Source organism: Cinclus cinclus, chromosome 14, assembly GCF_963662255.1.
Source record: "Cinclus cinclus chromosome 14, bCinCin1.1, whole genome shotgun sequence".
Taxonomy (NCBI): Eukaryota; Metazoa; Chordata; class Aves; order Passeriformes; family Cinclidae; genus Cinclus; species Cinclus cinclus.
This window is the reverse complement of record NC_085059.1, coordinates 11,051,797-11,064,438: the sequence shown is the minus strand read 5'-3', so window position 1 is coordinate 11,064,438 and position 12,642 is coordinate 11,051,797. Positions and strand designations below refer to the sequence as shown.

At 42.0% G+C, this 12,642-nt stretch overlaps 1 protein-coding gene across 4 annotated transcripts in view; it reads right to left on the bottom strand.

Moving 5' to 3' along the window:
* Positions 1–987: 987 nt before the first annotated feature.
* The window catches only part of RAPGEF6 (Rap guanine nucleotide exchange factor 6), a 125,274-nt gene continuing 113,619 nt past the window's right edge, over positions 988–12,642 (bottom strand). For 3 of the 4 annotated variants that reach the window (XM_062501999.1, XM_062502001.1, XM_062502000.1), the window contains 3 exons: positions 10,561–11,072; positions 7,351–7,662; positions 988–5,643 (listed from right to left, as the gene is read on the bottom strand). In XM_062501999.1, coding sequence (XP_062357983.1) covers positions 5,618–5,643; positions 7,351–7,662; positions 10,561–11,072 — 850 coding nt within the window. In that variant the 3' untranslated portion in view covers positions 988–5,617. The remainder of the gene's footprint in view (positions 5,644–7,350; positions 7,663–10,560; positions 11,073–12,642) is intronic. The other variant, XM_062502002.1, reaches the window with a different exon arrangement.

Here is a 12,642-nt window from a genome sequence, read left to right as displayed (position 1 = left end):
CAAGTATCCTGTCCTGGAAAAAAAAAAAAAAAAAAGCCCTTTCCCATAAAGTTCCCACATAGCTTAGCTTTTGTACTACGAGTACGTGAATGGAGGGAAAATGCAGTCAGAAGTGGCCATGCCAGCCAGAACAGGGAGGCACAGCACAGCTCCTGCTCCCCTTGCCCATCCCACCTTCAGCACCACACTGGGGTGGCTGGGGGCTACAGGTCATCTGCAAAAGTAAGCGAGGGTGGGGGGGATGCTGGAAAGAACTCTTTTGAACTCTGTGGTTCCACCCTCACAGCCAGCACACACCTCCATCTGTATGTGTTGTGTAGGATCTGAGAGGCACCACATGGTGCCCAAGGGCCTCAGGCTCTCTCTGGTCTCTCCGAGTTGAGGCAGCAGCCACAGGACCAGGGGAAAGATCATAGAATTACAGAATGGTTTGGGTGGGAAGGGACCTTCCAAGGTCATCTAGTCCAACCACACCAATACTGCCATGGGCAGGGGCACCTTCCATTATCCCTGGCTGCTCCAAACCCCATCCAACCCAGCCTTGAACAGTTCCATGGACAGGGCAGCCATAGCTGCTCTGGGTAACCTGTGCCAGGGCCTCACCAGCCTCACAGGCAAGAATTTCTTCCTAAAATAAAAAACAATCCTGCCCTCCTTCAGATTAAAGCCATTCCCATTTGTCCAGCTCTCTTGGAGCCCTTTTAGACACAGAAAGGGGCTCTAAGGTCTCCACAGATCCTTCTCTCCTTTCTGAATAACTCCAAACTGTCTGAGCCTGTTTTCACAGAAAAGGTGCTCCAGGCCTGTGAACATCACATGTCTGCATTGCTCTCACTGTCTTCACTGTGAAGACACAACACAATCACTCAGTGGTGAGTCCTCTTTGATCCCAGATGAGCATCACTCCCACCATGCTCTCTCCAGCTCTGTACCACCTCAGCTCCAACCTCCACTGGCTGCCAGAAAACAGCTGCTCAAAACAATTAATACATGTTAATTGTTTATTGATTCCAACATATTAATAGATTGGATAATAAACGGTACTTTTAAACATTCTCTTAACCAAAAATATAACAAATATTTACAATCACTCAATAAAAATACAAAAAGCGTACAGAGGCACTGTCTTTCTAAAAGACATAAGTGTAAGAGGTATAAAAAAATAGGAGACAAACATTGCTTGTTACAGAATACTTTACAATCACTGACTTGTGCAGTACAATTGCTATTGGAATATCATTACATCTGTGCAGTTTTGCCAATATGCTCACATATTTAGAATTTAATTAATACCAAGCTAAACTGCATTCCAGGTATATCAGAAATAAAGATAAAACAATATAAAGCACAACAGAAGCAAAAGCTGGGTTGGGAATTCAAGATAGGTAACCCTCTATACAAGCATTCTAAAATATAATGTGTAAAGCTTTTCTAAAGAGAGAGTATCCCTTTTTTCTTTTCTTTTTGCAAAGGCAGTGGTAAGTTTATCCTTCAAAGATTCTAATGTTTTGTAAGAACTTAAATGACAGGGTTGTATTTCCACTGTTGCCTGCACTCAAATTAATCAGGACATAATGAAACAGGTTTTGGAACAGCCCTGATGCCCCAAAGGCCCCTCTGCAAGTGGCATCACTGGTATGTTAAGCCCCTGGGGACACCCCCTGCCTCTGGCAGGTACAGATAGCTCCCAGAGCATCCCATCCCAAACAATGGGCTCTGGCATCACAGAATCTGCTGAGCTGAAAGGGACCCATCAGGATCATTGAGTCCAACTCCTGGCCCTGCAAAGCACCATCCCCAACAATACCACCCTGTGCCTGAGAGCATTGTCCAAACACTCCTTGAGCTCTGCCATTCTGGTGCTGTGACCATTTCCCAAGGGAGCTGCTCCAGTGCCCAAGTACTCTCTGGGTGAAATACCTTCTCTGAATACTCAAACCTCCCCTGACACAGCTTCAGGCCATTCTCTCAAGACCTGCCACTGGTCATGAGAGTGGAGAGATCAGTGCTGGCCCTCAGGAGGATGGTGTAGATTGCAAAGAGGTCTCTCTCCCGTCGGTCTCCTTTTCTCCAGCCTGAACAGACCAAGTGCCCCAAGCCACTTCTCATAAGGCTTCCCCCCACCAGACCCTTCCCCATCCTTCTGGCCTCCTTTGGATGCTAATAGCTTAATGTCTTTTTCATATCACGGTGCCCAAAAATCACAAACAGGACTCAAGGTGAGACTACACCTACAAACTTATCTGAGTAAAGGTAAAAGGAAGGAGCCAGGAAGGCTCCACACTGCCCACTGTTGGCAGACGTTCAAAATCCGTCCACGTTGCAAAAACGTGAACTGCAAAGGTCCACAGCCATTGTCTTTCCATTCTTCTGTGTACCTGAGAGATAAACCTGATGCTCAGAGGCCTGGTGATCTCATTTTCCCCTTTCTGCAACTGGAGAGGCCAATTCAATCTTACCAAACTACACTGCTTTCTCAGGAATTATTTGGAAGTTTAAGATTATAACAGAACATTGCGTGCTTAAATCATAGAAATCTGAAATGCATCTTTCACCAACAAGTCAGGAACAAATGACAAGCAGGAAGTGTGCAAACCCAGGTATGGCAGTGGAAGAACATGACATGAGGCACCTGAACTGTTTATCAGCATCAGAGCCCAAGTTAAAAGAACCTAGCAGAGGTACAGAGTCATGGATCTGTGGTCCAGAAGACATCACTTCAACAAAGCAATGTACAACAAGTACTAACCACCATATTGCTTCTGTCTGCATTACCAAAGAAAAGGGATAATGTCTCTTCAAACCCACACCAGACACTCTACATTTGGCTATTGGCCCCAATCAATGTGATCGGTTGAGTTAAAAACAAACAAACAAACAAAAAACCCCAGCAAGGAGCAGTAGAGAAGCCACACTGTGCAAGGCAGGAGTAGCAGGAGTAGCTCATCTGTCCATAGTTTGTGTATGATTTATGCACACCAGCTGTGTTGGCCATTAGGAAAATGTTATTAGTGAGACTTTCACTCATTCCAGAACTTTTCAGTGTTTGCCAAGCCTTGTGGAACAGACAATCCTGTTGGATGTGCAAACACCATCAAACATCATGTTTGGATGGGTGATTTATTCAGCTGCTCTTGCTGACTGCCAAAAGACCCTGACCCTGCTCCCCACAGGGGTTCCCTGCATCCTCAAAGGCAGCACTATTGGGTTTTGGAGTAAAAGGAAGCCACTTTAGTAATCCCCATCCCCTATACTTTCGTTCAACAAGCTGTATAAGCTGTTGTTCAACAAGCTGGAATAAGATGTAGCTACCCCCAAGGCCAAGGAACTGTGAGGTTTCATTCACCTGGCACAATGCAGATGATTTCAGATGGAACTCAAAGCCTATTGTTTCCATGTAGATGTTAACAAGCAACTACAGTTGACAGTGGGATGGCAGGATCTGGATTTACATCCCACAGGAATATCAGATCAAGAATTCTATTATCAATATTGCATGTGCTGAAAACACCTACCCTGCCTTGCACTGCTTTGAAACACTAATCTTTAGTCATTAAGACCTGTGCAAGTTCATTATACACATTAAGGCCTTGAGAAAGCAAAATGCATTTATTATGCCATACCTAAAGTGGATTTTAATATATTTTTTCAACCATTTGCTTCTCTGATACTTGTGCCAAAAATTCAAACAGCCGACCAGTGAGTTATAAATTAGGAATCCTCTTCCTCAGCATCACTGCTCATTTACACCTTCCCAGGTCCTATCATGACAGGTACATTCCAGACAATGCTGAACCTGGTACTGGTCTGAAGGCAGACACAGGTTGGGTCATTCACATCCACCTGGTTGCATCAGCCCCTAGCTACTACGGAGAAAGCACATCAAAGGCTTTGGGTTGTTTTTGGTACTTGTGGCATTTTCAAAAAATATTGTATTCACCTTGCACCCCTGCACACATATAGGTTAAAAAAAACCAAACCCTTAAAGCTCTTCACAACTATGGATATAGAAATCAGTTTTGAGGCACTGTAAAAATGACAAACATCATCTTTCTAGCTTAGGCTGTAAACATCACAACAAAGATTTACAATTAAATGTTTAAATACATATTCACACATTGATGTCTGATTTTAACACTAGAATGGGGTGTCATGTATGGAAGGAGGGAAAGGAGGGAAAGGAGGCAAAGGAGGCTAAGGAGGGAAAGGAGGGAAAGGAGGGAAAGAACCTGCAGGCATTTCCAGTTCTACCCCTCTGCACTCTGGCTGGCTAAAAGTAAAATCAAAGAAGCAATTCTTTTGACCATAGTCACACTAGAGGATCATGGGTTAATACTGGCTGGCTGTAAATCAAAACTCTCACTGACATCAACAACATCAGGACTTTTAACTAGGATTTTAAAAATTGTTTGAGATCATCTGTATTTTCTAGATAAACACTACAGGGTTTTTAACCCATCATAAAATGCATTATGCTCTTCTATAAGCTCTGTGTCATTTATTATTCAGTTTCACAAATATTATTGTGAAATGTAGGTGATTTCTATTTTTTTTTTCAAAGATAACCTTTGATAACCTGTGCAACTCTGGGAGAAGGCCAGGACATATGAGATGATCTTGAATACCCCAACACACAGCTGAGTTTTGAGTTTTAGAATGTGCTCTGCATGTTGAACTCTGCAGGGCAAAACCTGGTTAAAACTCTTTTGGGAAAGCTTCTCCCCAAATGCTCTCCATAAGCTATGGCTTCCATGTTTCAAACATTCTTTAATATGGGAAGAGAGCACCAATGGTTGCACTCAGCACTCAGTTGGCTGGTAGCTAAAAAAATTTCTAAAAATCCTTGGACAGGATGTTTCTGCTGTGTCCATGTGGGAGGGGAGCAGCACGAGTGCTGGCTTGACAGACAATGCTCTGCAGGGCATTGGGCTCTATTCATATTAAATCTAAACCCACTCTAAAATCTGTAAATTTCTTTGCCCGTTTCTACTTTTCTGTTTATTTTGAGAGCACAACAGTTGATGTGTAGTTAATTTACTGTCACATTGACCAAACATTTATATTAGCCAACCAGAGTACTCCCAATACACATACAGGAAACTTCCATTTAAAAATATTAAATTAATAAATTATTTTCAGATACTTCAGCAACATCCTTTGCTGTTGCTGACATCTTGATATAGTTTTGTTTTTTTTTTGAAGTTCATAAAATACACTCTCAGACTTCTAATGGTCATGTAGAAAATAACAATGGAAACTACCAAAGGATTATACGGTATCATAAAGAAAAATGCTCCCAAGTTTCAAGTGGTGGTGACAACTGGTCCTCCCCAATGCACAAAACTCAGTCCATCTCTGGGTACCCATGCTGGTATCCAGGCAAGTCAGCACATTCCTTGAACAGGATTTTCCATTTCATAGGCAGAAATAGCTTCTCTAGGTGGTGGTGGCAGAGTGAAGGAAGGTGTAAAGAGGTGATCCAACTCATTCCATCTCGTCTGTGACAGAGGCAAGGTCTGAGGTCAGTAGCAGCAAGCAGTCAGCAGTTGCTAACAGAACCATGAGAGCTTCTCCCACATGCTTGTGTTGTGAGTGGTTTATATAAACAGCCCAAGGGTTAAACTGCTGATACTTGTTCATCTTCTGCAAAACAAGATAAAAGAAATAGGCAATTATTCCACCAGTCCCCACCTCAGACACACAGGGCATAGACCAGCACCCAATGAGGTGGTAACATTGAGTCTATGACAACTTCACCCCTTCAACAGCGTGTTTGCACTGTCTTTATCATTGATCACTACACATTCCATATCACCATTTATCAGATCCTCAGGAAATCACAGAAAGGTTTGGGTTGGAAGGGACCTTATAAAGCATCTCATTCCAACTCCATGTTATAGGCAGGAACACCATCCAGGTTTCTCCAAGCCCCCATCCAGCCTGGACTTGTGCACTTCCAGAGATGGGGCATCCATAGGTTCTGCAGTCTGAGGTATGATGGTCATACGATAAAGACATCTAGCAAAACAGAAAATCCCAGATCCTCCAAGTATTATCACCATGCAGTATCCCAAAAGCTATAGATTTGGGAAAAAAGCCAGCAAATTTCCATGCAGTGAGCATTTTATCCCAAATAAAATTAACCAAGCACTTAAAAAATAGTAAAATAGGTGCCTCTAAAAGGGTACAGTTAAATTTAGCTCAGAAAACATGTGATTAAAAATGTCTGAAGCAATGACTTCCTTATTTTTACATCAAAAGCACAACAGAATTCATGCCAGACAATTTTATGTTTACTGTAAGTTTGAACTGCAGTACTAATATGTATGTTAACTGCTGCTTACACATTTTAAAGGGCCAAGATACAATCCTTTTGCATCAGAAATTTTTAGAATCTCAATACAGGCTCATTTTGAATCAGACTGAAATGGAAGGAAATTACCACAAAATTCTAACTAGAAAGAAGTTCACCGACAAAAGGTACAGAATATCACATCAGTGCACAGAAATTAAAAGCAAATCAGCAGATAAACAATTAAGCAGGAATTCCCCTGCCTTGACACAATATAAGAGAAGTCTTTATTGGAAAACTCTCACATTACTTTCACCCCACAAATGCCATGCTTGGCAGCACTGGCTGTTGTTTCAAACAAGATCATGGAAAATGAACTGGAAGAGACACTGTCAGGCCAAGTTAGGCAGAGAACATAAGTTTCATCAAATGCCCTCTCCAGAAGAGCAGAAGTTCACTACTATTTTTGTTCAATATTTTGAAACCCAATCTCCAAAAATATCTGCTGAGGCATGAGGCAGCTCAATGCCAGCACACCTGAGTACAAATGAAATAAGTTCACTCTACCAAATCCAAATTACTCATTTTAGACCATCACCCTGATGCCAGCCAAACCACTGGGACATCAGTTAATCAACCCAAGGTGGCTAGAGTTTTTCCACATGTAGCCTGTCAGTGTCCCATCACTGTTTAAGAAGGGACCTATTTTAAAGGCAAAAAAATATTCTAAATGCTCCTAAGTGTCTCAGCTGTACTTTAGGAGATCTTAGATGCATATTTTTGTATACTTATTTATTTACACATACATTGAATTCGTTTGGAGCCAACATGCTTTTTCTAAGGGGAAGGCATTCCTCTCTGCTTTGAACGTGTATGTACATGCACCCAGTTATGCATGACATACACAGCCAGGCATGTGCATACAGCCATACAAACACAGCTGTGCATTTAGAGATCAATCCGCTTTCTATCTCCAAGAATGACCCAAGAGAAAGCCCAGAACATTGCTGTGAAGTGCACCCTGCACAGCCCCACTCCCGAGCCAGGTGTTCACCTACCATCCTCTTCACTATCTGCGTCAGGCAACTCTGCTACTCTGGGGCTGGACGGCTGCCGGCCGTGCCACTGAGGCGTCCTCGAAGAGACACAGGCCACCGGGTCACTACCGAGAGCAGCTGGTGGAAGTCTAGAGAGGTCACTGTGCAGCATCTTTGACCTCTGCACTGCCACACTATAGTCTGGAGGTTTGAGGTGAGGGTGGTGGGGCGATCCTTCTTTTATGTCGGCTAAAGAAATCCCCATATATCCTGGAGGGGTGGGCGGTGGCTCCCTATACCTATCGTCCTTCTTAGGTGAGGTGACACAGTACACTGGGCACAAGAAATAAGCAATGGAAATGTTAAAGAAGAAAAAGAAAGGAAACAAAACGTTAAAAAATCATGAAATGTTACAATGGCAAAACAGAAACTGATAACAAAATGCAAATGCAGAAACACTAGTTATAACGACAGCAGCAGGTATTTATGCCTTCATTTCTGTTTTCTATTTATTTTAAGAAGTCAGAATGGCAAGAGAATCCATGAACTCCTTAAGTGAGATGTCAATTGAGTGGAAAGAGGACTCTAAGCTTGTCTGCATTGACACCTTTTATTTCAGTCCCTGCTCCTGTGGCCCTGCTGCACTCTGGAGCTCTCTAGCAGGAGGGAGAGCCAGCACAGCCAAGTCTGCTTGCCACTGTTACAGGCTGGGAAACTGAAACAGAAGGAATTAAGGCAACCAGCCCAGAGTTACTTCGCACAGCATGCTGGTGTTTGACAGCAAAAACTGCTGGTTGACTTCCAACATCCATTTCATCGCCCAAAAGATGTCAGTCGCTTAACATAAATTAATGATATTAAAATATCACCATATCAACTGATGTGTATAAAGACATGGTTATCTGGCTATGCCATAGGAAGAAAAAAACTAGCATTACTTAAAACTGATCCTATGAGGCAGACTGTGTATTGAGCCCGCATTAATTATTCCACATTTTCACAGAGTGAATAACGGCTTATCACACCCATACTTATGATTTCTTGCCTTTTCCCTTGGTTTTTGTTTTGTTTTCTTTTATACCCTTATCTTAAACTATGTTCTCTGTTTGCAATGAGAAAAAAACAGAACAGTTATTGAAACAGCCTTTGGAAGTGCTGCATTACACCCTGTGCAGTGATGAAAAGGCTACAATCAATATTATTTATCTGCGATGTCTATGCCTCACAATTCATCTTTTCCCTTCCTGTCCTGTTCAACAGTAGTTCAAGTCACAGAGGCTCTCAACCCAAACTTTAACTCTTCTTAGGTTGCCTCCCCTTTCTCCCACCCCAGGTCTGAGGCTTATGTGCATGTTAAATTGGGCTTTTTTCCATTGACATGTTGCAACAGGAGAGTTTCGAAGCCAGGGTGATTTTTAAAATCTCTTAGTTAAGTGAATTTGCATTCTTCCTGTGGATCTATTTTAAACAGTGCACGTTCATTACTTTATTTCAGCAAATGTAATAGTTTCGTATCTCATAAGAATGTGAAGGGATGAAAAATAAAGGAGTATTTCTTATTGTGTTGTAGACTTGTGAGATTTCAGGTTTTGGTATCAGGAACACATGCTAGCTCATACTTGATGGCCTCAGCTCTTACTTGGGCTGACAGTAAAACAACTAAAACCAAATTCAGTCAGCAGTTTAGCAGATACACATGGGTACAGGCAGAGATTTATACTATTGCATTACAGGATTTATTTAACTAGTACTAGTTAACTAGTACTAGTACCTAGTACTGAATGAGGTCTCTGAAAAAGCAGGGAAAGTGAAGAGGATCTGCTCTTCCTTGCAGGGATGGGGAAGGGCTGGGTCCTCATCTCACCTTCAGTCTTGGTTGGATTTGCAGGAGGAATGACAAGGGTGGGCATGTTCTCCTTCAAAGCAGAAAGATTCAAGCTCCCTAGAGCTAACCTTTAGTCTACTAAGAATAATACGTGCCTTTGTCAAGTTCCAATTAATAATATTTTATAAACAGTGAAATAAAGTGAAGGTATCTTTGGCATACTGCGTGATGGTGAACAGCTAATGGATTTGCATTTGCAAACCTATAATTATATCCACCCGTATCAGATCTTTCCTTGAGCAGACATACTCATGCCCTATACTCCAGCACTCTGTGAGTGCTCCTCCACAGCTCTACATGGTACAGAATGGAAAAATAATTAAAAGGAAGGTCAAGTGCTGTCAGCAAAGACAGCATGTACTGAACAGTGAACCTGCCATTTCCTAATACTGCTCAGGCACTCATAAACAGCTCTGAAAGGCTCCAAGGACAGAGCACAGGCACAGCAATGAGCTGGGAGCAAATTTTCTGTAAGGTTCCAACACGATTTCCTTTCCAAAGCCAAGAAGGAGGAACACAATCCAAGACCTCCGCCCTACGTGCAAGGTTTATTCAGGCAATTACCTTTGATAACAAACCCCTCCAGCAATCCACTCAGTAATTAAATTGCATTTCAGCTGCACCCTTGCCTCAGTCTTAGAAAGCTTTGCATTCCATGTTTTATCTTGCTACTAACCCAGTTCCTTTAATTTTGGCTTCTCAACCCACTAGGGGGAAGAACATATTGCTTGATAGAACTGTGCATATTTCAGAGAACATTTTTCATTTTTTCTCCTTTCATAAGTAGCCAAACTGCAGCTGTATAACCAAATAAATGGCATCTTAAAATAGCAAAGACAGGAAAGGAATCTGCTTTGCCCTTGAGCTTTCAGAGCCCAAAGCCCTGTGGATGAAAGGTGCCCCAGCTCCAAAGAGGCAGGTGAGTTCCACACCACTCTGCAGTCACGCTCTTCCCTCTGGGTTCCTGGGAAGTCTGTATTATAAGGAATATGGAATCATTTACCCATGTAAGAAGAACATCTACAGTGTACAGAGTACATCTCCAAAATCATTCAAAAAAGATAAACAGCTTACTACAGAAAAGAACTGGCTGACATTTTCCTGGATATAGCTTTCCTGTAGACCCATAAAGTGATGGAGAAGTGCACGTATTTATTATCTTGATATTCCTGATGCAAAAGAAGATGACCTGAAAACACACTTTGTAGTGCGCTTACTACAACCAGGTGTGAAGCTGAATTCAACATGCCAGGCAGCCCCAGACCTGCTGATGTTATTTCTTAACAACTTAGTATCAAAATTAAAAACAGATATAGCAGCTTCCATAAGCTGCTGGCTGGTCTTACCTATCAGGCCTTTTTCTGTACTCGAAGTAACAGTTTTGTAAGTTGTATCAGCGCCTGGTTTAGAGTCCAAAACCTCCATCTGCTCCACTGTGGAGTTCTCCAGCCCCCTTCGCTTAATTGTCCCATAGTTTGTCTCATAAGTGTCTGACAGGGAGCTGGAGGATGCCCAGCTCTGCCGAGACTGATCGAGCTCCACGCTGGCTTTGGATTGCCTGTTGGCTTTGGAAAAGGCTTCGGAATACAAATAACCCTCCTCAGAATAACAGTTTCTGGGATCCACTTCAGCTATAGGCCCATCTAGCTGTGTGTGACGGTAAGAACTGAGAAGATCCCAGCTCTTCTGGTTTGGGATATTCTGGAAATTGTCATGAGAACTACTTGAGCATGAAGTCCAGCTTCCCCGGCCGCTGTCTGCTGCCTCTACTGTGATGTGGTCATGGGAGATCTCCTCGCTGCTCATGGAAGATGTGAATGCCATCCCTCTGATCAGAGCAGGCCGAGTGATGGACCAGCTACATTGGAAAACAACGGGAATTGGAAAAAAAAAAAAACATTTGTAAACTTTTACAATAAGAAAGCATACTCAGAGCCAGCTCTGGGGTTGTATCAGGTGAGCAGCAAGCTCAAGGCACAAGGGGGCACTAAAAAGTGACAATACTACTCCCAAATCATTATTACACCCAGAAGTAAGTAAGTTATTCCCAAGGGAATAGCAAGTTTGCAACATGCATTTCCAGGCTGCACTCCAGATCTCTAAGTCTGGCTCACAGAAGCTCTATTCTACCAGTCACAGCAACAATGCCTGACAGAAAGCAGAGGAGTAAATTACCTCATACATTTAGTCTGCTAACACCTTCTTCTTTACAAACTAAAACAAAAATAAATATTGAAAATAAAATCCAACCCCTTCACTGACAGCAACATCAAGTTGATTAGAGACAGTGGAAGCAGCTTCATTTCAAGAATATTTGAAAATATTGGGCATAAGTAACATTTGTGGGAACAATATGGAGGGACAGATTCTGAAAAGCCAAGTCCAAAATGTTTTTTTAAAGAAATGTCTGCTGAAAACTCTAATTGCATGATTAAAGGGGGAAAAATAAAGTCAGGTTTGTATGAATTTAGATTTGAATTTTAGGATTGCTAGACATTATTCAATTCTCCCGACTATTTCTGGGTGTGTTAATAAATGCATGGGCAGCACAACATTAAAATTCAACACCCTCCCTCAGCAGTGTACTGACAAGTTGTGAAATCAAGCAATGTTTCTTAGGTATGTGCAAGCAAGGGGTTTTATTTTCTTACTTTTCTATTTTGTAAGTCCTAGGATAAAATCCACTTTCTTCCCTCACAGCCAATTGAAACTAAGGAATAAAGGAACAACCACAAAACATGAACTCCCCTTCTAGAAAGGGAATTATTTTCTTTGATGAAGCACATCTTTAAATTCCCATCTCAATCCTATGAAATAAACTGAATTACTCTTTTCTTTTAATCTCTGGAGTGTTCAAGGCCAGGTTAGATGGGGTTGGAAGCACCCTGATCCCTGCCCAGAGAAGGAGGGGGTTGGATCAAGATGATCTTTAAGGTCTGCAAGCCAAAGCATTCTCAGATTCCATGTGCTGGAAAAATTAGAAATGTAAGGAGCATCTCTCATTTAGCTGAATCCATGACAACTGAGGACAGACAAGATATATTTGAGATACTACATCCTATGGATCAAGGTGCTGTATCTAGAAAGAAAAATCGAAAACTTTCAGTTTGAAGCATCAAATTCATCATTTCAGCACAAATTCTCATTGCACTGAAGTAACAAGACCTCTTGCATGGAAACTGTCAGAAAGACAGTGGCAGAAAGCTGCTTGTCTGCCAAAGCAACAAATGATAATTAGAAAAATCCTTACAAATCACATTAGAGCATGTTAAGTGACTGGCACTGCTGACTCATAGAGAATTGATCATATTCTGTTCTTTTGATGTCTCTCACCGTGGCACTAATTTGCTAAGCATCATCCTGGCTTTTAACAAGCTCCCAGTCTCCTGCAAGAAATATCCATCTAAAGCCCACCAATGGGAACAAGC